Source organism: Microcebus murinus, chromosome 13 (assembly GCF_040939455.1).
Source record: "Microcebus murinus isolate Inina chromosome 13, M.murinus_Inina_mat1.0, whole genome shotgun sequence".
Lineage (NCBI taxonomy): Eukaryota > Metazoa > Chordata > Mammalia > Primates > Cheirogaleidae > Microcebus > Microcebus murinus.
The window spans coordinates 75,071,400-75,098,664 of NC_134116.1; the positions used below are offsets into that span (position 1 = coordinate 75,071,400).

General features: G+C 43.1%; 1 protein-coding gene across 1 annotated transcript in view; it reads right to left on the reverse strand.

Annotated features, from left to right (window-relative positions):
- Positions 1–27,265, reverse strand: part of MTUS2 (microtubule associated scaffold protein 2) — a 482,544-nt gene that overhangs the window by 143,033 nt on the left and 312,246 nt on the right. Inside the window, exon 5 of the mRNA XM_076009524.1 lies at positions 14,924–15,085. Coding sequence (XP_075865639.1) covers positions 14,924–15,085 — 162 coding nt within the window. The remainder of the gene's footprint in view (positions 1–14,923; positions 15,086–27,265) is intronic.

Consider the following 27,265-nt stretch of genomic DNA (forward strand, 5'->3'; position numbering starts at 1 on the left):
TTAAATGAGAGGTAGGATTTTAGTGCCCTACTTTTCAAGAGTCTCCATGAAATAAAAGACTTCACACCAGTCTGCAGGAGGCTTAATATCAAGGTAAGTCTCAGGGTTTTATCACTTCTCCTCTGGCACTGTGGGTGGGTCCTGTAACACTTTCCAAATTATCTAAAATACTATTCTTGCTGTTGTTACAGTGAAAGTGTTTGGAAGGCATAGCAGAGAAAGATAAATGGATCTTTTCCCTTACTGGGATCCTTCTGTGACATTTCAATTTTAATAGCTAAACAGCACCCCGGGCCAATGAGGTTATTAGGGTTTTAAACCCAAGTGCCCTGGATAATAATTCAAACTACCCCAATACATTTTACTAGACTCGTCAGTAAAATTAGAGACTAATGAAGCTGCTGCGAATTTTCTGTGCAATTTATTTTTTCATTCTGTCTTTTGACCATTTCACAGCTTGCAAGTTCCTCCATAAAAGGTTTGGAAGAGGATGGCGGGGGGGGGGGGGGGGGGGCTGGGAGGGTTGGTGCAGAATGTATATTTCCAAATTAACAAGGTGTCTAATTGCTAGTAGCCTTAGCCCCTAAGGAAAGGAAGGTTTGGGAAACCTCTAATTTTACAAAACAGGAATCCATGTCATTCACCTGCATGGAATGCAGTTCCTCACCATCAGTGTCTGGCAACTTCTACCAAACCTTCAGGGCTCTTTGTGTTTTCTGCACACTACGTTAGGTCTGTACCCACATGCCTTCGTTGTACACTCATTTCCATGGCACTCAGCATAACTGTAATTAAATAATGACGTGTGTAAGCACGAGTTTTATGCTCCTCTCTCTGTGACCCCATCAGCTCCACAGGGATGGGGACTGTGTCTACCTCATTCGTCATGATCTCCCCAGGTATCCAGCACAGGCTCAACTCAAGGAGGGTGCTCGGTAATATTTGTGGGACAAATGGAGGCCCATCCAATGTTCACCTGTCCTGACTCCCCGGGATGTCTGAGAGTTGACTTTGGTGTCACAGCCTGTGAGTCACAGTGCTTCCTGGCCAGAAAGCACAGCAGATGGGCTGTCTAACACGCGCACTCGCACGGCTCCTCTCTGCATGATGCAGTGGACAGCTCCTCTCGCCAGAAATCACATACATCATCCCCGCGTATTCTCCTGTCTCTGTGGCCTCATGCAAAGGAACGTGGCTCGCATTTCTTACTTTTATTTTCTCCCACAAGGATTCTTTTTAAACACTTCTCTCCTACAACCTCCTCTAACCCCGGACTTCCCCTGTTGGCTTCACGATGACAAGTTGATGCTGTGACAGCAATTCAGACCCAGCCTCAGGGAGACCACAGTCAACATCAAGCAATAACACCGTTGTCACTCAAGAGACCAGTGCAGCCTAACTGATTTGAAGCTGCCTCTTCCAGTCCCACTGCTGGAAGGTTTCTGAGCACTCCTGAATCAACAGGAGGTTCCACGTTGTGAGGAGCTGTGATTCTTTCAGTATCAGAAGATAACATGCTCTTAGAGCAGTTTGCATTAAAGGAATATATATGTTCCAAGATTCCAGCAGTAAGTCAAGCGACCCTTTTCCTTGCCCTGTCTCATCCTAAAGCTGAGTGCTTTGTTTCAGCAAGCTCTTCCTCAGTTTCTTTATTTAAGATGTGTCCAGGAAGGAGTGCTTGAGTGAACTGGAGGGAGGCAGGGAGTAGAGCAGCTCTGTCTGGAGCAAGTGCCCATCAAAGTACTCAATAAACAGATTCGATGATGTTGACAAGCTATGTATATTTTTAAATTATAGTATGCCCAGAAATACCTAAATTTGTGAAATTTAATTCAGAGGCAACCACCTGCAAAATTAATATTTATGATATAAATAGAGTTTCTGTAACCCACAGGGTGGCAGCCTCTCTTTTCTCAGGGATTTTTTTCCTTAGGTAGAGAGGAACTCAAATAATAAGATGCTAGCTGCTCATTTTCTGTATAACTATAGGAAATCCTTCTGTACCTTAGTCTGAACAAAGGAATTTTATTTTCTATAATGCAACATGCCAACATGACAGAGTCAGAGGTCATACTGATCAAGAATCCATCTTTAGGTCAATATTTTCAACTGGAAATATTTTCATATTTGCTACAACAGTGCAAACCAGTTAGAGAAGTCAATGGGTAAAGCCCAACTATCCATGTGAAATTATATGGCTCAATGTACTAGAGAGACGTTGTATTTGCATATGAACAAACGGAAAAGCATTTCATGAAAAGTTTGAGAAAAAGAACCACTGCAAGATCAAGACTAAATCCCTGAAATACGTGGGATCCTTCCTTTTACACAGTCCTGCATAGGACGTTTAGTGTATATATATATTTTTATCATTAACACTAAACCCACAGCACTTTCCATGGTCATCACACTGATGTCAATGAGGCAATGATCATTATTAACTTATAGAAAAACAAAATTAGAAAAGTGGATCATATTTTACACCTGCAAACATGTTCAGCACAGTGCATTAGCTCTCAGCTTGTGTCTGAAGCCTCTGGGAGGGAGGGCTGTGGACAGACCACGGAATTATCGTAGGGGAGCTGGGAAACTGTATGTGAGGTAACCAACAAGAAGACCTAAGTCTCTAAGGTGTATTTTGTAATCATGGTCATTTCAATACAATGTAATTAGTTGGCTTCCATCTGAGTAAGACTATTTAAGCAGCATAGCACAGACGATAGGTCTATAGGTTTTTAAACTCAGACAGACCTAGGTTGATTCTCCCCCTGTTACAAAGAAGTTGTATGATGCTGGGGGAGTTACTTGATTTCTCCAGTTTCCTTGAGCATTAAATGAGGCAGAGTATATAAAGTCCTAAGCATACTGCATGGTACACAGAGAATGCTCAAAAAATGTATCTTTTTTTTTTTAGAAAGGAAAAGAAATAAGAAAAGGCTTTAATAAAATACTGTTGTTATTTATATGCCTGGTATCTAAAACACTTATGCATCCTTTCAATTATTAGCGTAGAATATTATTACATGTAAGACAAATTAATGTTGACTGATTTACCGACATAAACTGAATCAAGACAAGTCTCAGCATGAGGGACGGCTGCATGGACAGCCCACGAAGACCATTTGCTTCCCTGCAGTCTCTAAACTCACGCTTACAAAGTCAGATTTCAAAAGCAGCACACTCCTGGATCTATTATGCTAACTTCCATAAGAAATCTCTTCAAACAACTATTATTTGATTGATTTTTGGCCAAAAGAAATAGCCACAGGTGACGCCGGCAAGATGGCCAACTAGGAGCTTGTAGCACTTGTCCTCCCTACAACGACAGCCAGAGCAACAAATGAGCAACTACGTCTTAACGAAAATGACCACGGGAGAGTGTTGGAGTACATCCAAGGAATGACAGAAACCCCGGTGAGCACAGAAACTCAGGATAGCCACGTGGAGAAGGGAAGGAAAAGCTGGGTCTCTCCTCCACCTCATCTCTCAGCCAGAATTAGCTGGGAACCAGGTGGAACTTCTCCCTGTGGTGACCAGGTGAGCAAGAGGGTCCCAGCAATCCCCATCAACACCTCGGACACCTGAAGACCTCACTCCTGAGGTCCCCTGCAGTCCTAACAGGCACTAAGCCCGGCTGAGGGAGCTGCCCGACACCCACACAGCGGTGCTCCCCCAGAGAGGGAGATGAGGCTGTGCCCGTGCGCCTACTGCGCGCCATGCCATCTTGGAACTGGAACCACAGCTGGAGTGTGTCTCGCTCTGGGCTGAGTAGCCCTGGCTCCCCTTTGCCTCTGAGGTGAGGCCACTACTGAACCACCCCCACCTGGCCGTGTAACGCGCCCCCCAAGCCTAGGGGCAGACAGCTGTTATGCCCTTCGCCGTCTATTTTTCCAGTTTTCGAGATATGCTTAGAGAGGGGCTTTCCCTATTCCAAAATTGTAAACTGTTTTCTAATTATCTGACTATGAGAAAAAAATGATTTAAGACATAAATTATTGCCAATGATGTTCTTCAATGAACTGTTTTAAAATTCATGGAATTAAGATCTTAAAAATGTGTGCTAGGAAGTGAGTTTTTCTCTCCTGATGAAATGGCAGGCTCTTTTCCCCCCCGATTATGTTTCTTCTTTTGCCCTTAGCCAGGAAGCTCTGAGCCTGGTTTTGGCATGCTCTTCTTCTTTCTATTACTTGGATTTGTATCTCTGTATTTATATTATACCATCCCCTTTACTGCAAACCACTTTGGATTTCTTCTGAAATAAGAAAATGAGTAAATAACAAATACATTAGAAGGTGATTAAACATAATAGAAAGTGATTAAATAAATCACCAATAAACCAATTATATTTAATTTAAACTTTTGCAGGCCATTCTTTTCTTAGCCCATCTGACTGTGAATGCTTGGTCTACTAGAATTAATTGGAGTCCAGGTAATAAGATTATAGGCCTATCACTCTCACTCCAATGTTAATAGGTTACAAACCTGTTTGCCTCATTGTGAGTCTCTTAAGGGTTAGGGCTGTTCTAATTATTATCTTTGATTCCAAGTGCCTGTGCCTTAAAGCAAGCACTTGGATGTTTGTTGAATGAGCGAACCAGAGATAAGTCACTCACAGAAAAACTCACATCAGAGATCTAGGTTAAAGGAAGAAGCCCAAGTACTCCCAGGGTAGGTTCTGCTGTTGGTACACGTCCTACATACGACAGGGGATGTCAGTAACTGAGCAGCTGAGACACAAAAGCTCAACCATCATTAGCCTAGAATCACTAAAGGAGGAAAACAAAGTATCACAGTTTAGAAATGTTTCCACCAGGGGTTAAAACAACAAGGTCTGTATTGTCTAAGTAATTAAAATAATCCAAACACCTCACAGTCCCAAGAAAGCCAATTATTTGGGATTTAACTATAATCTGCATGGCCACCTTCTGCTCTTTATTAACAATTACCTTGGTGACAGAACAAGGTAACGCGAAACAAGATTTTGTTTTAGAGACTAGATTTTATTTAAATTAGAAATTCAAAACAATGGAATAAATGCAAAGCTAAAATTCTGTAATAAAATTTACCTTTTCACAATGAATTTAAAATGGAAGGAGACCTTAGGTGTTTTTATTTATTTATTTATTTTTTTGAGACAGAGTCTCGCTTTGTTGCCCAGGCTAGAGTGAGTGCCGTGGCATCAGCCTAGCTCACAGCAACCTCAAACTTCTGGGCTCAAGCAATCCTCCTGCCTCAGCCTCCCGAGTAGCTGGGACTACAGGCATGCATCACCACGGCTGGCTAATTTTTTCTATATATATTAGTTGGCCAATTAATTTCTTTCTATTTATAGTAGAGACGGGGTCTTGCTCTTGCCCAGGCAGGTTTCGAACTCCTGACCTCTAACAATCCGCCCGCCTCGACCTCCCAGAGTGCTAGGATTACAGGCGTGAGCCACCGCGCCCGGCCTGGTGTTAGTTAGGTAAAACTTAGAAGAATAAGTCCTGAACACATTTAAAACGAGCTTTCCCCTTTGTTTTCCCAATCCACAGGCTCCTCGGAAAACTCAACTCCATCTTCTCTGTGGCCTCCTTACCTGAGCTTGGGAACGAAAGAAACAAGCCCTTTTTGTCATGGATCTTACCCCCTGATGATGGAGAAAGAACAAAGCCAACCTGAGACCAGGGAGCCCTGTGACCTCAGCCATCTCATGATGGCCATTAGCAGGACGGATGCTGATGGAGGTGACCACCGGTGAGCTCAGTTCAGGGCTAGAAAAGGTGGGCACAGCCAGCGGTTGCTGGGTGCCTGCAGGGGTCATGGCCAAGGGTCTACACAGTGGCTGCGGGGTCCTCCGCCGGGTAAACTGGGGTTTGTTAATCCTTGTACAACTCCTAGTACATCCTCCCTTGAGTCAATGATGGGAAAATGTATAGAAAGTTTTTATGCCTTTTGAAAATCAAATACAGAGCCTTAGGGCACCGTTGAAATAAGTTTCTGAGTAGATTTGGGTGAAGACTCAAGAACTGTCTGCTGCATGTCTCACTGGTGCTCCAGTGGCTGGGGCTGTCCCTCGCCGTGGACCGTGGAGGAGGAGGAGGCTGCCGATGACTGCAAGGCTGCAGGGTTAACAGCAATGAAGAGAGGAGGCCAGCGCAGAGAGATGAGACTGGAGGCAGCTGTCAGCTGGTCTACCTGGCAGGGCTCTGTAGCTTGCTGTCAGTGCATGGGAAGCCGACCTCCTTGTGCAGTTCCACGAGAGCCTCGGAACAGGTGGGTTCTAGGGGTACCTGCTGGAGGCAGTACTAGCAGAAGGGCATGCCTATCGCTTGTCCTAGGGAACTGGTTTGTCCTGTTGCTTCATTATATAGCCACATGCTACAAGTTACAAATCCTTTGTGAGCACTGGCTTTAGCAGGTGCCCTAAAATCATTAGGGGAATCATAACTTTCATTCATTCAACAGGCGTTTGTTGAGAGCCTGCTTTGTGCCAGGCACATTGCTGGTGCTAAGGACTTGGGGGTGAGTAAAACAGGCCCCACTACATGGATGAGAGCAGAGACATTAGACAGCCGCAGAAATCATCAGACAACTACATTCGTGAGAAGAGCTACAAGGGGGAAGGGCCCTAGAAAGGCAACATGCAGGCAGGTCAAGACCTGATGGAAAGACAGGTGTTAACCAGAGCAAGGACAAGAGGAGGGGCGGGGCCGTGTGCAGGGGGCGGGGCTGTGTGGGGAGGGGGCGGGGCCGGTTGTTATGCACAAAGGATGCTCCTAGCAGAAGGACTTACAGAAAGGGCAACCAGGATGCTGCCTGTTTTCAGCAAACTCCCGACCAAAGAGGAACATGGCACAGGAAATTTAGTTATCTTTTAACCAGTAAGTAAATATTACAGATTAACAGACAAAAGCAGCAAAATAATCCCTTAGCCTAAGATACAGAAAGTGTTTCAGGGGCTTTTCACTTTTTGTCTCCTAGCTTTAGAACTGTACAGGCATCTTCTATTGGAAATACGTGGGATCCCAGGTTAAGTTTTCCCCTACAGTATGGTTTTCCTCTGCACTGTTGAATGGAAGTTTCAGAGGAGGGAAGTTGGTTGAGGAGGAGAAAAGGCGTGCTGTGCATGGTCCGAGCAGTGTGGGTGTGAGGGGGGCCAGGGAAAACACAAATAAATGCCAATTTCAGAGAGCGCACAGCAGGTCTCATGAAAGCCTCTTCTGCCAATGAGAGACAGCGAAGGGTCCATTCCCCCTAAAATTTCTTCACACTCAAATCAACCCTCTCAGGCTCAGCCCTTAGGAAATACCTACTATGCTCTATGTCCTTTCATTTATATTAATTCTCAAACCAATCCCATGCAGTAGGTACTATTATCACCCCACCTTTTTAAACTGATAAATATGAAAAGAGTTCCTAATGTCAACTTGTCCCGGGTCGCATGGCCAGGACGTGGAGCTGGGATTGGTGGCCACCCGGCCTCCTGGTGGGCGTGGGTGCCTCTACCCCCTGTCCTTTAGTCCACTATTGAGCTCTGCTGGGAAAGGCTGTTTATTCTCCTACCTGTAAAAGCTAAAAAAGTTTCCATCATATGCTTCAATGACTACTTAGTCCTGGAGTGCCAACGAGCATCAGGGCCCCAACACCAAAATCTTCCACAACTATATGGTAGGAAAACAAATCTCATATTTTGATTTGCTACACAAAAGTAGAAAAGCATACTTTTTAAATAAAAAAAACTGGCAAAGAATTGGATTTATTTTAGGATATACAAAGTAAAGCTAGAAGAAATACTGATGCAAAACGATCATTGGAACGAAGAAACAATTTGGCTGTTTTTGCAGTCTCTGAGTCTATCCTCTTAAAGAGCAGCAGCTGCAATTCCAAGACCAAGTATAGGCGCCACCCTTGATGGTGAATCAGGTATTTGGGACGTGCACTTGGGGTTCTGACATTACCACTAGTGAATCAGCAGGTCATGGCGGGTCAGAAAGCAAGCGAACCCTTCTGTCAAAGCTCCCTCAGCCTCCATCTCCAAAGTCCAGTGGAGCCTCCGATCTTAGACAAAAAAGGTGCAGCTCCGCCCAGGACCAGCACCCTGTGCTGCAGGGCCTGGCCTCGCCCACCCAACAGCCCCGCCCCAGCTCTTCTCTACTCCTCTCACCTTCACTCCCTCCTTTTCTCGATGCTTCTAAACATAAAGGTTAAGTGTCATTCACTCTAATAACCAAGAACTTCCGTTGTCCCAGCTGCTCTCCCTCTGCTCTGCAGGCTCTTCTTTCTCCACAGGGGCCTCCCCTGTCTGTTCCTTCTGTGTTGGTGTTACCAGCGTGTGTGTGGGGGCTACTCTCAGACCTTTTTTTTCCTTTGCACTCTCTACATCGTCTCTGGAAAACTCACATATACCCTTCATTTCAATTCCCAGAGCAAAGATTATATGTTTATGACTTCCAAATCTAAACCGCCGACTTGAAACGTTCCCTAGGGCTCCAGGCTTATTCCTGGCTGGCCACTGAACATAACAATTGGGATGTTTCCCAAGCACCTCAAACTTATCTCATCCAAAACCGAATTTACTATCTGTCCTCTAACCTCATCCTCTGTTTGCCTTCAGTCTAGTAGGTAAAGGCGGTATTAACCTCCCAGTTGTCTGAGTGAGGACACTTGTGGCATTCCTGACCAAGCCCTACCCACGTTAGGCTGTATAATAGCTCCTTAAAACATCGACCCACAGGCTGGGCAAGGACTCAGTGGCTCATGCCTGTAATCCCAGCACTTTGGGAGGCTGAGGTGGGAGGATCACTTGAGGACAGGAGTTTGGGACCAGCCTGGACAACATAGCAAGACCCTGTCTCTACAAAAAGTAAGAAAACTTAGCAGGATGTGGTGGTGGGCTTCTGTAATCCAGGCTATTTGGGAGGCTGAGGCAGGAGGATTACTTGAGCCTAGGAATTCAAGGTTACAGGGAGTTATGATCATGCCACTACACTCCAGCCTGGGTGACAGAGCAAGACCCTATTTTTTTAAAAAAAGAAAAAAAACAAAAAAGAAAAATCTCTAAACCCCATTGATCAACAATCTTTCAATAATTGTTTTTCTGTACTTCTCTACCAGCAGACTGTGAACCCTTTGGGACAGGAATCATGTCTCACTCATCTTTCTATCTCCAAGACCGTCTATGCCCCAGCACAACACTCAGTAACCTGGTCACTGAATCCAGGAAGGTAGAGCAACTATACAATGTGCTTTTGTCTCAAATGGGAAAGAAAGCAATTATTATGGTCATTAAAATCTATGTTTAGAAGAGCAAGTGCAGTAAATCTGTTGGATGCTTGCAGAACACTTGATAAAATGTTTACTTTTCAACAATGCTCAGTTCATCATAAGAAGGAACAAGCAAGTATAGACTTAAAATGTTGCCTCTGGAGAAAGTGACACACGTGTTCAGTGAGGAAGGGCTGGGAGTATGTTTCCATGCACACACAAAATGATTTCTGCTGTTTAGGAAAGGCTCATACTTCTCTCCCCAAATGGCGTTATTTTCAGTTCTTTGGAAAACCTGCAGATCGTATGTGGGGTCTATTCAGCCATGAGCAAGGAGTAAGGAAGGACTACACATGGATCAGACATCCTCACCTGAACTCCTAACCAGGTGGCCTCAAGGAGAGTGGGGCTGAGGCGGGAAACCCTGGGTACTGCCCCGACGACCACCATTCCCAGTCCACACACACGGCATGCACTAGTAATGGACCTACTGCAGCCACAGTTCCGACAGCTCCCAGCTGGATGTTAATAGTATCACGGAAAGAGCACTGGGAACACATACAACACACGGTTACTTCTGGGGGCCACTGGGTGACCTTGTACAACTCAGTTCACATCTCTCAGTTGCAGTTTCTCCATTTGTAATAAAGCCTCTGCTTACCTCTTAGGATCGTTGTGAGGATCAAATAGGATTCTGTACATTAATGTTTTATAAAGTAATACAAAGTGGAGGAAAATTGTTATCAAGATTGCATGGCTTTCAAAAATCGCCTATGTTATGCAGAAATGCTTGGGAAAGTAATAAAATCTTTGTGGTCCTAAACACCACCTGCTGTTTCCCCTCTTCTTGACACTTGAAATACCTTATTTCCATTTAACTCTCCTTCCATGAAAACAACCACTCTCGATACACATTTTATCATGCTATCATGTGGCACTTTAACCATATAATAAAGTAGAGAGACTAGTCAGGTTAACTTGCTGTAGTCCATCACCCAACTTGAACAATGAGCAGCGTGTGGCCAATGCTGTTTCATCTTCTCTAAGACACACTCCGCTCACCACCCTCCTGGGTTATTTTGAAGGAAATCCCAGATCGCATATTTCTTATATGTGAGTTTCTAAAACTCTTTTAAAAAAATATAACCACAAACACTACCATCAAACTCAAAATATTAACAATTTCTTAATATCAAATAGCCAATGTTCACAATTATCTTCAAAAAAAAATTTTTTGCTGTGTTTGTTTGAATTAGGATCTAATCCATACTGCAATTGGTTGATATATTAGTCTTCCATAATCTACAGGTTCCCACTCCCCATCCTTTCCCCCACACCCAAAGATGTTTTAGTTTCTATTTTTACAATTTTTATTGTTGATAAAAAACTAAACTGTAACCCAGTCACAGCGAGTCTACTTGCTCAAGGCTTCTTGGGCGTGGCTCCGGGCCATTGTCCTCAGATTTGGCTCAGAATAAACCTTTTTAAATTTTTTTTTTTTTTTAAAAAGAAAAACAATTTTTGTGATTGCTATTGTTGACTGAATAAGTTGGTCTGTCTTACAGAGTTTCCTAGAGTCTGGGTTTGCTGGCTCTGTCTCCATGGTGTTATTGAATATGCTTCTCTGAATTGCTTTGTATTTCCAGTAAATTAGTTAAATCTAGAGGCTGCATCAGATTCATTTTTTCCCCTAAGACTAATTTATAGATAAGTCATATATATTTCCATTAGAATGGTTCATAACATCTGGTTATCTCTCTCAATTGCTGATCATTGCCTTCATCTACTGATTGATTAGAAACTGCAAAAGGGTGATATTCTCATATCTTCTTTATTAGCTAAATACTTTTATAAAGAGAAACTTCCCTCTCATCAACTATTTGGCTATTTTGAGGTACAGAGTGAATAGGAGGAGCAGCTATTTTTCTTTATTATGAGATTTTTTTTTTTTTTTTTGAGACAGAGTCTTGCTTTGTTGCCCAGGCTAGAGTGAGTGCCGTGGCGTGAGCCTAGCTCACAGCAACCTCAAACTCCTGGGCTCGAGCGATCCTTCTGTCTCAGCCTCCCGAGTAGCTGGGACTACAGGCATGCGCCACCATGCCCGGCTAATTTTTATATATATATATCAGTTGGCCAATTAGTTTCTTTCTATTTATAGTAGAGACGGGGTCTCGCTCTTGCTCAGGCTGGTTTTGAACTCCTGACCTTGAGCAATCCGCCCGCCTCGGCCTCCCAGAGAGCTAGGATTACAGGCGTGAGCCACCGCGCCCGGCCTTTATTATGAGATTTTAAAATGAGTTTGTTTCCTAGCATGCTCCAAGTGACTGGTTATGGGTGTTTTTATATCCTGTATTCTCACTGATACACATATATTTTGATGAGTATTGATCCATTGCAGTTACTAATCTTATTGATATTCAAACTCTTTTTAAAATTTTATATTTTTCCCAGTAGAAGCTTATTAAGGTTGACTCTTGAGTCTTGTCAATAGAACCCTTCTTTCTTGGCTTTCTAGTATGGCAAGATGTTCTGGGATCCACTTTTCCTGTCCTAGACCCGTAACAGCTGTTTCTTCAAGAACCCCCACCTTCCTGTCCTGGGAAAGGCATTTGGAGACCACAGTCTGAGCACTAGGAGTGCTCACTACTTTTAACTTTCCAGTGAACAGAGCTGGGAATATTGTTTTTAAAGATAAATTTACAGGAGTTCATATTTTATCCCATAATACCCATATCACATTTATCCCATAATATGCACATTAAGAATAACAGCAGATGCAGAATCCTAACACTAACATTACCACCAACAATGTAATTACTGAAAACACTTTCGGATTGTTGTGGCAATTCTTTTCGGAACGCAGGGTATATACGATGAAGGATGTACTTCTCTGTGTGGTTATGCCACCAATAGGCTATATGATTACTTTCATTTATTTAACTCCACTCGATGTTTAGATATCATTTTTTAAAAAATTAATGTTAATGCACAATTGTGTAAAATATTCATGTGACTTCAAATCTACAAAGCAAGGTGTATTCAACATCTGTCATTGGCCTCTACCTCTATTCCCTCCTTCTGCCCCCTTCCTTTCCCCTACAGGTAATCATTTAAAACACACACACACACACACACACACACACACACACACACACACACACACAGCTCATTCTTCTATTGCTTTTTCTTAATAGGAGCTTATATGTAATATAAAATTTCCCTAGTGTTTAGATAGAAGGTAGCCTACTACACACTTTTCTCCACCTTGCTTTTGATACTTAAGGATTTGTCTCCTATAAATCACTTTCTAGTGGTACACAGAGACCTTTCCACACATCATATGGCTGTGTTGCAGACTACTCAGCCAGTCCCCGCTTAGTGGACATCTGAGTTGTTTTCAGTCTTTTTTTTTTTTTTTGCTTAAGACAACACAGTTTATTCTTTCTCAGTTCAAGAGGCCAGAAGTGTCCAATCGCAATGTCAGTAGGACTGATTCTTCCTAGGGGGCTCAGAAGGTGAATCTGTCCCTTGCCTCTCCCCTGACCTCTGGTGGTTGCTGGCCCTCCTTGGTGTTGGTTCCTTGGTAAGCAGCAGCATGACGGATCTCTGCCGCTGTCATCACAGGGCGTTTGTTCTCTCTGCCTGTCCTTGTGTGTGTCTCTCTTCTCTTTTTCTTATAAGGACAGCTGTCGTTTTGGATTTAGGATGTTTTCAGTCTTTTGTTACTTTAAATAGTGCTGCGATGAATCACTTCACGACTGTGTCTTTGCCAGTCTACCTTTGGGAAAGACTCCTGGGGCGGGACCATTATGTCAAAGAATGAATGCACGTGTGGTTTTGATACATACTGCCGACTGCCCTTTCATAGGAGTTGCACCATCTCTACACCCCCAGCAACAGCAGCCTCACCTGGGAATTCGTTAGCAATGCAAATTCTCAGGCCCCAAAGCAAACCTACCAAATCCAAAGCTCTGGGGCTGGGGCCTTGTAATCTGCATTTTTACAAATCCCACCGATGAGACTCTGACGCACTGGAGTTTGAGAAATGCCGGTCTACAGGGTTGAGTCAACAGCTGTAATTAGACTTACCATAGGCTTGCCTAATTATTTTTTAATTAAACCAAAGCCAAACTGTTAATAAACTGGAATTGCAAGATTCAAATTCTATGCGACATTCATTCATTCGTTGATTCATTTAACCATTAACAAAACGATGTTGAGTCCGTACTGTGAGTCGGGCACTGTGGCAGGCGGTGGGGACACTGTGTTGGACAAAATAGACAGTCACTGCCCCCAGAAGCTTCCCTTCCCCTGAAGGACAAAACTAGACAAGCCGATTTTAGGCTTACCAAAGGGAATGTCGAGTTGCTATTAGAGCAAGGGGCTCCAGCTAGTCTGGTTAGTGGTCAGGGAGATATTAAAAAAAAAAAAGATAACATTGGGATAACACTTTACTCACATCAAGTGGACCAAAATGTTAGAAAGGGATAGTACCTACTCCTAGTGAGGATATGGGTGGAAAACATTGCAGCCTCTTTGAAAGGGAATCTAGTGCTATCTATTAATGAACCAAACAAAGCAATCCCACTTCTGGGAACTGATCCCATAGAAAGAATGCCGCCCACTCAAGGCTGTTACTGCGGCACTGCTTGTCGTGGCAAACGCTGGCGACAGAGTGAATGCCCATCAGTAAGGGAATAGTTGAATAAGTCATGGTGCACACCCACACCATGCAGCATTGGGAAGAATGAGCCACAACACTGACTTGAAGGTATTTCTGTGATGTTCTCTGAATAAGGAAAACAACATGTAGAAAAATGGGTATGATGCAATCTCATTTTTAAAATGTCATAAAACCCATGTGTGCATGCATGTGTATATATATTGATATATGGTTATATGAGCATAGAAAAAATATGAAAAAATAAATACTGCCATGAGTGAGCTATGCATGGTGGATTAAGGCTCAACATCTATCGCACCTTCCTGGAACTGTGCCTTTTACAGTGCAGAGGAAGGAACGCTAAGAACAACATGCCTTGACATCCCTGCAGGCAAACAGATGCACTTGTGCACCTTTGCATCAGCTCAGTTCCCCACGTCCAGTCGCTAGCTCCGTGGGTGTGGAGGGGTAGGGCTCAGCGGTTTCTCTTGCTGGCATGAATCCAGCAGGCACAGCATGGCTCTAGAGCCAACCCTGCTGCAGCAGCAGCTCACCCATCCTTGGGTCCTAGCTTTGGAGGTCCGAGCCTAGGGCCAGCAGGGGACACAGAGCACGCAGACTGTTGTGGAGCCCGCCGTTCCCTGTGGGGCTTGGGACTCACTCCTGGAGGTGCAGGCTGGAGCTTGCTCCTGCAGCCCTTGCAGTGATTCCATGAGCACCCGCATCCTTGAGCCAAATGCCAATCTGCTTATAATAGCGTGGTTCTTGCTTTCTGAAACCGAAACTGTGTGATTCGAGGGGTTACCAATCATGGGGAGAATGAGAGGCAGCTGTGAGAATTTAAACACATTAACATTATACATGAAAATGCCTTGAAAATAGCGGTATTATTGTTATTAAATATCATCTCATCATCCCATCTAAATAACTGATGTTATTTGGGGACTTTCAAAAGACTCTTTATTAATGCAGAAAGGACACTCCACCATCGAGCCTCCCCAAGGCAGAAAGTCTTACCGGCGGGTGTGGAAGTGGATTTTGGCGCTGGAAGTAAGCTCCTGCGGGCTGCTGTCGCGCTGGAGGAAGCTGGCGGGACCACCCGGCCGGCCCCCTTGGGTGTGTCTTTAGAAGGCAGTGCCACCTTCAGCGCCGGCTGCTCCTCGTTCCCAAAGGTTGAACCTGCGGGGGGCAGACGGTGTGTTAATTATAACTTCATGAAAAATGGATGGACCCCCTTGCCATTTGCACGTGCCAGCCAATCCTAATACCATCGTCTGCTTTAGAACCTGACCTAATTCTCAGCGAGTGACCTTGAAAAGTATCTCTCCGGAACCGTATGTGGCAAAGAGCTCCCTTTAGTCACCGCATACATGTCTGCCACACAGATCCCCTGCCTTGAAAGGGGCTCCGCAAAACCCAAGGGCAGCCTCACTCCTCGAAAATTTCATGTGTGTGCAGGTGCACATAGAGTTTGCATATGCGTAGGTGCAATTGTATATGTAGACAATTAGCATTTATTTGATAACTCACAGAGGATGGGTAGCCCATGTTTTGGATATACAATGTGAGTGACCCAGAAGTGGGAATAAGAATGTGCACATGTACTGTGAGCCCCAAAAGTTTATTCAGAGCTCCCTGAAATCCAGCTCACTGTACCTCCACAGTAAGAAGCTTGGGTGGGGAGAATAGAGACAGAGAATTCCTTTGAAACTCATGAAAGGTTTTTGCCTGAAAAGCCGAGGCCTTATCAAACTGGGAGGACTCTAAATTCAAGCCTAGTTGATTTTCAAGGCAGAAGACAATTTATTGATAATTGCAGTTGACTAGTCAATTGAGAAATAGTCTTTTTGTCTCTAGAACAGCTTGTTTATAATCCATGCTCTGATCCTCTACAGACATGGCATACTGGGATTGTGTTTGTGTCAAATTTAAATATGCAAAGTTGTTTGGCCCAAACTTTTCTTCTAAAATTTTCCAAACCTCTTGTGGTTTATACATTTGCAATGTGTTAAAGACAATGGTACCACCGTCTATTCTCTGTTAAAGGATAAGTCTTCTAAATATACCTCTGAGTACAGCTGTGAGCCCTGATCTATTAATTTAAAGAGCCTGAATGTACTGAGATTACTGCTTGTTTGGAATAAAACCATCCAGACGTAGGAACATGACCATCTACCGTGAAAAATAAGCAATGACAGCTGGAAGAAGTATATACAGCATTTTAATAAAAGATTAAATTTTTGTTTTCATCCTTTAAAAAGGATAGTCATAACATTCTATTTAGATAGGGCCTGCATAAAAATGATAACATTATCAAAATGGCTTTAGTGTTCATAACATCCTGACATTTTATTCAACCATTTAGAGTAAGAGATTGTTGCCTTTCTCCCTCTGAAGTCCTGAAAGTCTGTTTAAAATTGTGGAGATTGGTGTTGTTTCTAAAGAAAAGCACATTTAGGAAGGAAAAAATGAAGAATGTGCTATTTCTCAGCACAGATCCTATGCCCTATAGTTCTTTTAAGGTGCTGTGCAAGGTTTTTTAATAGTTCAAAATAGGGCTAAGAGAATGCATTTGATCCGTGCAAACAGAGTGAATGCATTGAAATCCCACAGAAATATCTGCACTGTGTCCCAAGTGTCAGATGCAAAAAGCATGCAGATAAAAAAGCAGGTTTGATCCAAACCCAATCAGGAAAAGCGAGGCCATGAACTTACAAAACAGTGAGTCTTAGCTTCTGAAGTATCCAGTGGACTCACCAGTCCAGTGCTAGCACTCAAAGAATCTCTACGGTGTGTATGATATTTCAGATGGGGGGTGGATAGCTCAGCCACTAGACGTAGTTCACATGTATTTATCTGACGTCTAGCCTACTACTGACATACTGTCAGAATAATCTGTTCTCTGAAATGCGTAGCAGAAGCTGAATCAAGCACAAAACCTTTCTCATAGAGTCTTTTATTCAACAATTTATTAAAATTTCTTGAGAAGTGAAATATTTTGTATCATTTATAGAGTTCAAATGCCCTTTTATCAAAACCTCTTGCATCTGGCACCATTCCCTTACATGCAATTTATTATTCAGTGAACATGTCAATTCAGAGAGTTGGCTGCTCTCCAGGCTGGGAAGCAATTCATCTGTTTGAAGTACAAGTGTTAGGGAAGCTACGTACTCCTCTCTGAAAGAGGGCTCGAATTACCAAAAAATAAAATAATATAAAACTCTATTCTTGTCTATGATTGTGGGATACAGCTGGCAATAAACAGTTTCACTCTTTGAAAGCCAGCTTAAGTTGGCCAGTAATTAAAGATGCATTATTCAGTAAATGAAAAGTACTCTGAATTTGGAAATGGCTGTTGCATGCTATAGAGGCTCCAAGTACTTCACAACAATGCTGACAACATTAAACCATTGTTTGGTAGGAGGAAGGAAACAACTGGAAATAAACAAACTGCCTGTGGGAACCAGAAAAACGTTCCGGAGAATGCAGCCAGTGGAAGTGGCTCCCAGGTCTAACGCAGGTATCTCATTTCTAACCAATCCCAACTGACTCTGGTTTGAGTGACCCTGGCAACGTGTCTACCCTCCACTTGGCCACGGTACAGCAGAAATGTCAGCGAGGTGGTTACTGGTGCAGATCTGGGAGCAAGACAGCCAGGGTGTGAAGACCACCTCCTCTACCTAGCACCTGTCTGCATCTCAGTTTCCTCCTTCGTAAGTGGAGGTAATGGTACTCTACCTCTTTACGCTGTTGTGAGAATTAAAAGAGCTGATACCAGGGAATTTTTCAGAAGTTGATGCAAGAATTAAGACAAGAAAACATTTAGTGTCTGGTATGTCGTATGCTCTCATGGGTTAGTTATTGACATATGTTCTAATTTTAAGTTCTGTGGCTAGTCATCACGACAAATCAGTTTTTCGTGGGAACTTGGAAAGTATTCAAGGATTAATATCAGAGGGGCTGCTCTAAGTGAGAAGAAAGGACTGGGGTAAATCCGGTAATACCTGCAGGATGAAGGACTAGGACAAGAGTAACAGTATGATTGTCTTTAAAATGCATGATAAACTATTTCAGATATAGAAAAAAGGTGAGAATAATAACACAATAATAATAACACCAAGCTTAAGAAGCACAACATCATAGATTCTATGGCCAATGAAATTGCTGGGACAGAAAGAAAGAGGTTTATTCAACTTTCCTAGATATTCAAAACTGCTTTCCAAATGGCTTGTTGCAATTCACACTCACCACAGGTGGTGAATGTAGTGACGCCAGACTTTAATTTTGGCAATCGGTTGGAGATGACATTAACTGGTTTTAATTTGTAAGTCTTTGACAAATGTGAGAATTGAGATTTTTTTTCATAAAGTTATTGGCTTTCAACCTTTTGGCTTCCTGACCTCTCCCTTCTCCCTGTCTCTGCCAGCACTCACCACTGACAGTTTCTTCTAATTATGGTCTGACTTTTACCTTCTGTCCCTGCAACAGCTCCTGAGCAAAGGTGGATGAGCAAGAGGTTGATGAGAGGGGAGAGGAAGGGAACATCACACAGACTGGGCTCCACGGGAGGTAGGCTACGTGTCACTCCCATGTCTGGCCAACACTCACTGCTTCATCATGAACTCCTGATCTCCTGTCCAAAACCTGCAGAGACTCCCCTTGGCTGTGCAAGTAAGACACAAATATGGTCTCATGTCACTCATGGCTTTCTACCATCTCCCTCTCTCCTTTCCTCCCTCCAATTTTCTCCCTGAACTTCTCATTTTTCCTCTTGAATCTTACTCTTCAGCCAAACCAGACTCTTTGCCAATCACATACTTCCCTAACACTGGCCTTCCCTGTCCCTTTCCCTGTCTTTACAAATGCAAACCCCACCTGATTGCCAAAGCCCACTTTGAATGCCTTTGTTAGTCCCTTCCCATAGGCCTGTGACTTAAGCTCTCCTTGTTCTATTTCTGTACTTTTGTTAAAATACATGTCACTTTCTTCTTGGTCATTGCAGTGTGTGTTTCTCTCTTGTCCCTTCCCTGGACCAAATAGCTCACGTGTTCATCAGTGATTCACCAATTGGTGGGCATAACAATAGGGTTAGCAGCCAGCACTGGCGCAGTGCTCACTGTATCTTTCCCGAATTTCTTCCAACTGACACACACACACTTTAAATATGGGCTTCTCGAGATTATAGACCAGACCCCTCATCTCCTTATCTCTGAGGCTTCCCCGCAATGCATGAGACATCAGGGTGACCAATCGATGTTTCACGGGTGGTTGGTGTGAGGATTTATATAAGCACCAAAGCTTGCCGTGAGGGTTTACTGTTCTGAGAGCCATCTTTCAGAACTCTCCCCTCTCTCTTAGTCTTAACAGCTCTTCTTTGTAAGAGAGCCAGAATTTGAAACTTTTCATATCTAACCTTTTTTTTTTCTATGGAATCTCAACTTTTCTTAGATATTTCATTTTGAAAAAGAACTAGCTTTGCTGAAACGGCAAGATCTCAGGGTTACGTTAGCTCTTTAATGTGAAAGAGAAAATACGCACCTGGGTTAAAATATGCAGCAGAGAGGAAATAAAACATTCAGTTGATACTTTAATAATTAAACTAAATTTTATTACCAAGTGATAAATGCTGCTAAATCAATGAAATATGCATCAATTAGCTAATCATGCAGCCAGAACATTATACAACTTGATTGCCTGAGATTGTAAAAAAAAAATAAAAATAAAAACAAAATCAGTGTAGAGACTAGTTTAATCATTGTAATATTGATAAATATTCAAAATCAGTGAAACTCATATCTTAGAGTTTGGCTGTAATGCCATCATGTTATTAATGACTGTTTTGCTTTTCTTCTACAGCCTTCCCCTACCTTAGGAATCTCATTTTGGTCTAGTTAGTTTTGTCCCTTATTGCCATTATTTCTTCCTTTTTAAAATTCAAGCTCAGTTTATTGGTGTTTCCGACAAATGTATTAATAGTAGTGGAAAGAGCATTGAATATGGATCAGAACCCCTAAATGCTCACCCAGACTTTAGTTATAGTCCAAATTATCCTTTTGAGGAGGCTGAGGCAGCACCACTCATTACTTTGTAGGGGGATAGCAGGGATCCTGTACACCTGCTCTTCCTCCTCCCAGGGCCTAAAATTCTACAAGTGACCTTCCTTCTTCCCTTAGCACAGGCGTTTCTGGCCTGGTTTGCACGTGTCTCCCTCTCGCTGTTGTGCTGCTATAACAAAATACCATAGACCGGGTAATTTATAAAGAACAATAATTTATTTTCTCACATTTCTGGAGGCTGGGAAGTCCAAGATCAAGGATCTGGCAGGTCTGGTTTTCTGGGGAGGGCTGGATCTTCCAAGGGGAGGAACGCTGGGCCCTCACGTGGCAGAGGGAAGGCGGAAGGGCCAGTGGGCCAGACTCTGTGCGAAGCCTCTTTTATGAGGGCCTTGATCCCATTCATGAGGGAGGAGCCCTCCTGGCCTCATCACTTTGAAGTCCTCACCTCTTAATACTGTCTCATTGGCAACATCTGAATTTTGGAAGGAACACACTCAAACCGTAGCAGTAATGCAGGACCAGAGCAGCCCAGACTCAAACTTAATTTTGCTCGAGTAGATGAGGAGGGTGAAGGAGTTTAGGGAAACACTGAGTATCACTCTTCTTACATAGGAGTGGAGCCTGGCATTCTGCGGTAATGAATGGGGTGCAACAGTGGGTTTGAGGATGTTCATTTTTGTGTCACATAAAAGCATGGCATCAGGAGACAGGACAACCCCGCAACAGACTGGTTGGAATGCACAGTAGTCACAACATAGACATGTGGGGCAGAGAAGAGCAGTAAGAACTGCACGAGAGAAGAACACCAGGCATCTCTCAGGGCAGAGATACAGAGCTAAATCACAATTTAAGGAACTTGTTCCCACCAGGGGATCTAGGGAGAAAACTTCATGGACGAGATTTATTTTATGGAGATATAATTCAAATAACATAAAATTTATCCTTTTAAAGTGTACAATTTGTGGGTTTCAGTATAATCACAAGGTTATGCATTATCACCCGTATGTAATTACAAAGCATATTTTTCGTCTCAGGAAGAAACCCTGTATACCAGACCCTTATCATATATACAATTTGTAAATATTTTCTCTAATTCTGTGGTTTGTCTTTTCACTTTTTTAATAGCGTCCTCTGAAACCCAAAAGCTTTTTGTTTTTTATTTTGATGCAATCTAATTTATCTTTTTAAATACTTGTTTATGTTTTAGGTGTCATACCTAACAAACCATTGCCTAATACAAGATCATTAAGATTTACATCTATGTTTTCTTCTAAGAGTTTTATATTTTTAATCTTACATCTAGGTCTTTGACTTATTTTAAATTAGCTTTTGTGTATGGTGTAAGGTAGGGGTTCAACTCCATGGGATTTCGATAGACTTGATTGATCAGCTCAGGATATCCAAGCACTGTAAAGACTGAATTCTAGGAGCTGTCGCTGAAGGAAGAATAAGAAGGTCATTTTCCTTCCTCAAGGATCTGGCTGAAAGAGCCTGATTATGCTGATGGTTTAATGAGAAAAATATAAAGAGATTAGGTTTATGTATTGAACCGGACCCAGCTGAATCTTATAATCATGCAGAAATCACACCTTGCAGATTTTTCACACTCTGAGGAAGGGGGTCTTGCCTTTCAAATGGTAAGTTGGTGACATGGTGATGCATAGAGTCACAAAAAGTGGCTACTGTCCAGCAGTGAAGGAAGAGGCTTAGTCCTTCAGTTACTATGAGCAGTGGAATACTTTCATACTTTGGTGACAGTATTAATAATATGTCACATGCAGAGAGCACCACTGGCATGCACAAAGGAAGAGAATGAAGGCGAATGAGCTGACAACTAATCAGCTCAATACAGTTAATCATGGCGTTGGGAAATTCTCTCTGTGACATGTGATTGTGTGCTGAAAATGTTGTCTTTTCTCCCTGCCTCATACCCTTCAGCTAACATTTATTAACCTCTGTCCTCCAAGGTCTCTTACATTTCTGCTTGTTTTAAGACTGGAGATACTGACAGCTCCACCTACTCAATGCCAACATTGCTGCAACCCTAAATATCCTTGCAGATTTTCGTCTCCTGTGGAGTAGCACTGCCCCTCTGTAGAACCACTTGGTTTGATGTTTTTTCATGATGCTGAGCCTTCTTTGTGTCTCTGTCATGTAACATGGTGCCTAGAGTATAATTATTGCTCAGCATGTTTGCTGATCTTAGTTAAATCTAATTGCTCTCTTCCTTCAATTATGTTGCAGTTGAAAAAAGAAAGACTTAATTGTGTTCATTTTTCATAGAAGTTGACAAGCAGATTCTAGAGTTTGTGTGCAAGAGTGAAGGACCAAGGATAGTCAAGGCAATTTTAAAGTTAAAGATCAAGGTTGGGGTACTTGTCTTTACACAGGTTCGGTACACCAGGGCTGATCTGACACCATAGCAAATAAATGCAGTATGGCATTGGGGTAGTGATAGACGGCAGATTGATGAAACAGAATTGAGAGCTCACAAGGGGAGCATCACATGGCAAAGAGTGATGCATCAGACCATATCCCTTTTCTCCTGGGCACAAACTAAATGACATTTCCCAGCCTCCCTTCTTGGCCCCTGTGGCTAAGTTCCAATCAGGAGACTGAAGGCAGAAGTGATACACACCACTTCCAGGCATGGCCCATAAAATCCTCCCATGAACGATTCATTTTACCCCCATCTACCAGCTGGATGTGTAGGTCTCTTGAGAAGCCCAGAGTAGGGCAAAAGCACCAGATGAGAGTAATCTGGGTCCCTGTTCTACCTGGAGGAGAGCTCCCCAGGACAGCAGACCATCCAGGGCACCTGCATTAGATGATTCATGATCAAAAATCAACTTTTGTTAAGCTATTGAAATTTGGGGGTTGTTTGTTGGCCTACCCTAATAAATCATGCCTGAATGGAAGCTTGGCATGCAACAGCTGTATATGCAGACATTGCAGAGAGATTAGACTAATATGCAAAGCTCAGGCAGTTGGCCATCTACGTAGAAAATAACAAATTCAAACCCTACCCCATCCCCCATTCTAGGTAGATTAATGATCTAAACACGAAAAATACAACTTTAAAACTTTTAGAAGAGTATACAGGAGAACATCTTTGTGATATCAAGATAAGGGATGATAGTCTAAGACACAAAGTACAAATTGAGAGAGAAAGATGGATAAAAATCAACTACCCTAAAATGAAAAACTTCTGAAGAAAGGGACTATAAATGTGAAGAAAAGCCAAAGACTGGGAGAATATTTGAAATGTATATCTAATAAAGGGTCAGCATCCAGAGTATTCAAAGAACTAAGGGAAAACTCCTCAGTAGAAAAAATGGGCCACAGTTATGAATGAACATCTTATGGAAGGAAAAAACTTGAATAGACAATAATTATATGAAAAAAAATCTCAATCCCACATTTGTCAGAAACTTAAAAATTAAAATTAGTTAACATCATGTCCAATTGATTGCCAAAATTAAAGTCTGGCGATGCTACATTCACCACCTGTGGTAAGTGTGAATTACAACAAGCCATTTGGAAAGCAGTTTTGAATATCTAGAAAGTTGAGTAAACCTCTTTTTGTCCCAACAATTTCACTGGCCATAGAATCTATGATGTGTTGTACTTCTTAAGCCTGGCGTTATTATTATCATGTTATTATTCTCACCTTTTTTCTATATCTGAAATAGAGAGGTGGAGATCATGAAGCCAAAGGGTTTTTCAGAGATTTAATTCCAGTCCTATTTGTAAAGGCATAGATTAAAAGGATGCTTATGGTCACCCCAAGAGATGGCTTGGAATAAGGAAGAGGATATATTTAATTTTGATTTTCAACAGCAGAATCCCTCTGAAACTCTTCTGTTTACAAACTGGGTTGAGTAAAGCCAGAGGGACACTTCCAAGGGACAGAGAAGATGCCCCCTGACAGTGACAGGTAAGAACAGAGATGCGCAGGGTCGCCCAGAGAGCACGCCACAACTCCCTGACATGGCTCATGTGCCCAACCGTCTGTCCAGGGAGGGCCAGGCCCGCCTCAACAGTAATCAGGCGCCCACCGGACACAGGGTTTGCAGCCACAGCTGTTCTGGAGAAAGGGCCGAGTGATGCCGAGAGCAGCCCCGTCACCCGGGGAGCTCTTTACAAAGGGAGCGAGTGCGCACGCCGCGGGGCACGGTGCCAGCCCCAAATGCCTGGCCCCATCGTTTCTCCTCGCATGAAGAGATGAAATGTCAGAGACCCAGAAACTCAGAGAATGTAACAGGCAGACTCCAAAGAGAGGAGCTCCAGCTTGTGACTCTCTGTCCCTACCCGCTTCCCGAGAGAGTTTGTCTCTGCTGAATTGCTAGGCGCCGAGGGTTAGCTATCACTGAACTGCGCTTGGATTTTACTCATTCCGCTCTAAAGAGTAGTTCTGGAAACCTGCTTATGTTTCATGATGGCAGGTGGAGGGTGCCGTCCACCACTTCCAGGAGTTCCCTTTCCGGGACAGACTCCTCCTGGCGGGGAGGTGCTTTACCTTGGGGCGCCAGGAATCTTTCAACACATGGGGTTTTTTTGCTCTTTGATTTGACTGCCTTTAGCAGGTCCCCTGGGGTATACATTTTTTTTTTTATTGTGGTAAGAATATTTAATGTGAGATCCGCCCTCTCAAATTTTAAGTGTGCAATACAGTTTTGTTAACTATAGGCTCAACTTTGTACAGCAGCTGCCTAGAACTCACTCATGTCGCACACATGGAACTTCATACCCACTGAATAGCAGCTCCCCGCTTCTTCCCGCAGCCCCCGGCAACCACCACTCTGCTCTCTGCTTCTGTGAGTTTGACTGTTTTAGATACCTCCTCACATAGGTGAGGCCATGCAGCATCTGTGTTTCTGTCACTGGCTTATTTCGCTTAGCAAAGCATCCTGAATATTCAACCTGGTTGTCGCACACGGCAGTATTTTCTTTTTTTAAGGCTGAATAGAATTCCATTGTATGTATATACCACATTTTTTAAAACTCATTCATCTGTTAGTGGACATTTAAGTTGTTTGGCTATTATTTATACAAATATTGCCATAATGAACATGAACATGCACATATCTCTTTGAGACCCTGATTTCAACTTTTTTGATATATACCCAGAAGTGAGATTGCTGAATCACATGGTAGTTCTATTTTTAATTTTTTGAGGAACCTCCATACTGTTTTCCATGACAACTGTGCCATTTTACATTCTCCCCGACAGTGTACAAGGGTTCCTATTTCTCCACATCCTCGCCAACATTTGTTTTTGTCTTTTTGATAACAGCATCCTGGCAAGTGCGAATGCTGTCTTGTGGTGCAGTGTTCATTCTGACGTACTGATGTTGACTCTGGCTTTGTCTTGTTTTCTTACTCTCATTGTTTCTTTCCCTGATTTCCTTATCTGTTCTTTTTAAAAGTTTATTTTTTTGAAGGCCAAGGAATATAACAAGAGCAAAGCTCGATTTACAGTCTGATTTATAGTCTTGGTCCCTTGAATCTCAGTCTCCTTTTAAGAAAGATCAGTGATAGTCTTCATGCAGCTCAGTAGGCTTTTGCCTACTGTCCAGTAGGAAAGGCAGAGACTTCTGTTGTAAGAATCGAGGCCCTAAATGTGATCTACTGACAAGTGGGCACTGGAGAATGACTGTTGGTTGCTAAGCTAATATTCTGCCAAATTCAATTTCAACTTGACTGCACTCACTAATTTTATTATTTAATAGTAGTTACTGAGCATGTTCCTGAGACAATGTTCTGCCACGGTCCAATTTTCCTGTAGCTTATGTTCTGGTGGGTGGGGACAATTAGCAAGAGATAGAATAAATAAGTAAATTACATAGTATGCTAGACAGTGCAAAGTACCACGAGAAATAGTAGAGCAGAGTATGGGGTGGGGGTTGTGATTTGGGGACGACCTCACTGAGAAGGGGGTGTTGATGCAAAGTCCTGAAGGAGGCGAGGAGGAGGCAGGAGAGGAAAGCAGGTCGGGGGTGCAGGCCAGCAAAGGGGCGAGTGTGGCTTCTGCAGAGCAGAGGAGGGAAAGCAAAAGGGCAGAGGAGGCCACATGGTGATGGGGAGGACTTCAAGGGACTTAGGGAGCACTGCCAAGACTCAGCTTTTACCTGGAGTAAAATGGGAGTCATTGGAGGGACATGGTTTGACTCTCAGTTTCTCCCTGTTTGCTCATTCCCAAAAATGAGCTCAAATGGCCTTTACATTTTTTTCAAAAGGCCTTTTCCTCAAATCTTCTATCCATCTGAAAAAAGATTCTCTTCTCTATTTTTCTGAAACTTTCAAAGTGCCAATCATCTCTTCCTCATTCTCACTACTCACTCATTCCTTAAAATCTGATGTCTACTAAAGTTACCTTCCTTAGGATTATAAATGACCACTTAGTCACCAAATACAATGGTCTTTAGCCAGTTAGCAGCACTTGAAGCCTCTGAGCACCCTCCCTTCTGAGCACTCCCATTCTCATTGACTTAGTGGTCTCTTCCTGCCTCTCACAGGCTCTTTGCTTCCTGTTCACTGGATGTGCTTTCTTTCCCCAGTGCTCATATGTAGGCCTCCCTTTTCTCTCTCTACACCTTTTCCTTGGGGGCCTCATCCCTTGGATCTCAAGGCATCAACCATCAAGCGCATCCCAAGTTGTCATGTAGAATCCCAGCCCACTGGAGGAATCAGTCCTGCATCTTAACGTGCCTGCTGGAACGATCTGGTGAAATTTCAAACTTTACATATTTATTTATTCAATTTATTTATTTATGCAAAAAAAAACGACTGCCGATAGCTCTGGGCCAGGCACTGCACTCGGCTGGGAACACAGGGCAGACGTGGACCCTTCCTCGCATAGCTTGCATTACAGTGGGGGTGAGAGACCACAGACAAGTGCACGGACAAAATCATCACACACCGTGACTTGTTATGAAAGCAACACCAGGGACAGAGCTCGAGGAAACACCCGAGGGTGGAGGAGGGAAACCACTGGAGATGGAGTGGAGGGACTGTTGGAGGAGGATGCATCTGAAGCAAACATTCCTCCCAGCTGCACGCTGGCCCCAGCCTCCATTATTCTTTATTGTTAATGACATCATCATGGGTCTAGAAATGAGGAAATAAAGTGTCAGAGTCATCCTTGAATCTCTCTTTCCCTTGCTATCAACCAATGCCAAGTCAGTATGCCTGGGTTTCTACTATGGACTTCAAATCTACCCCTCTCTGCTCCTGGGACGGGTACCAAGTCAGCCCTTAGCACTTCCTGCTGAGACAACGGCTCCCTCATTCAGTTCACACT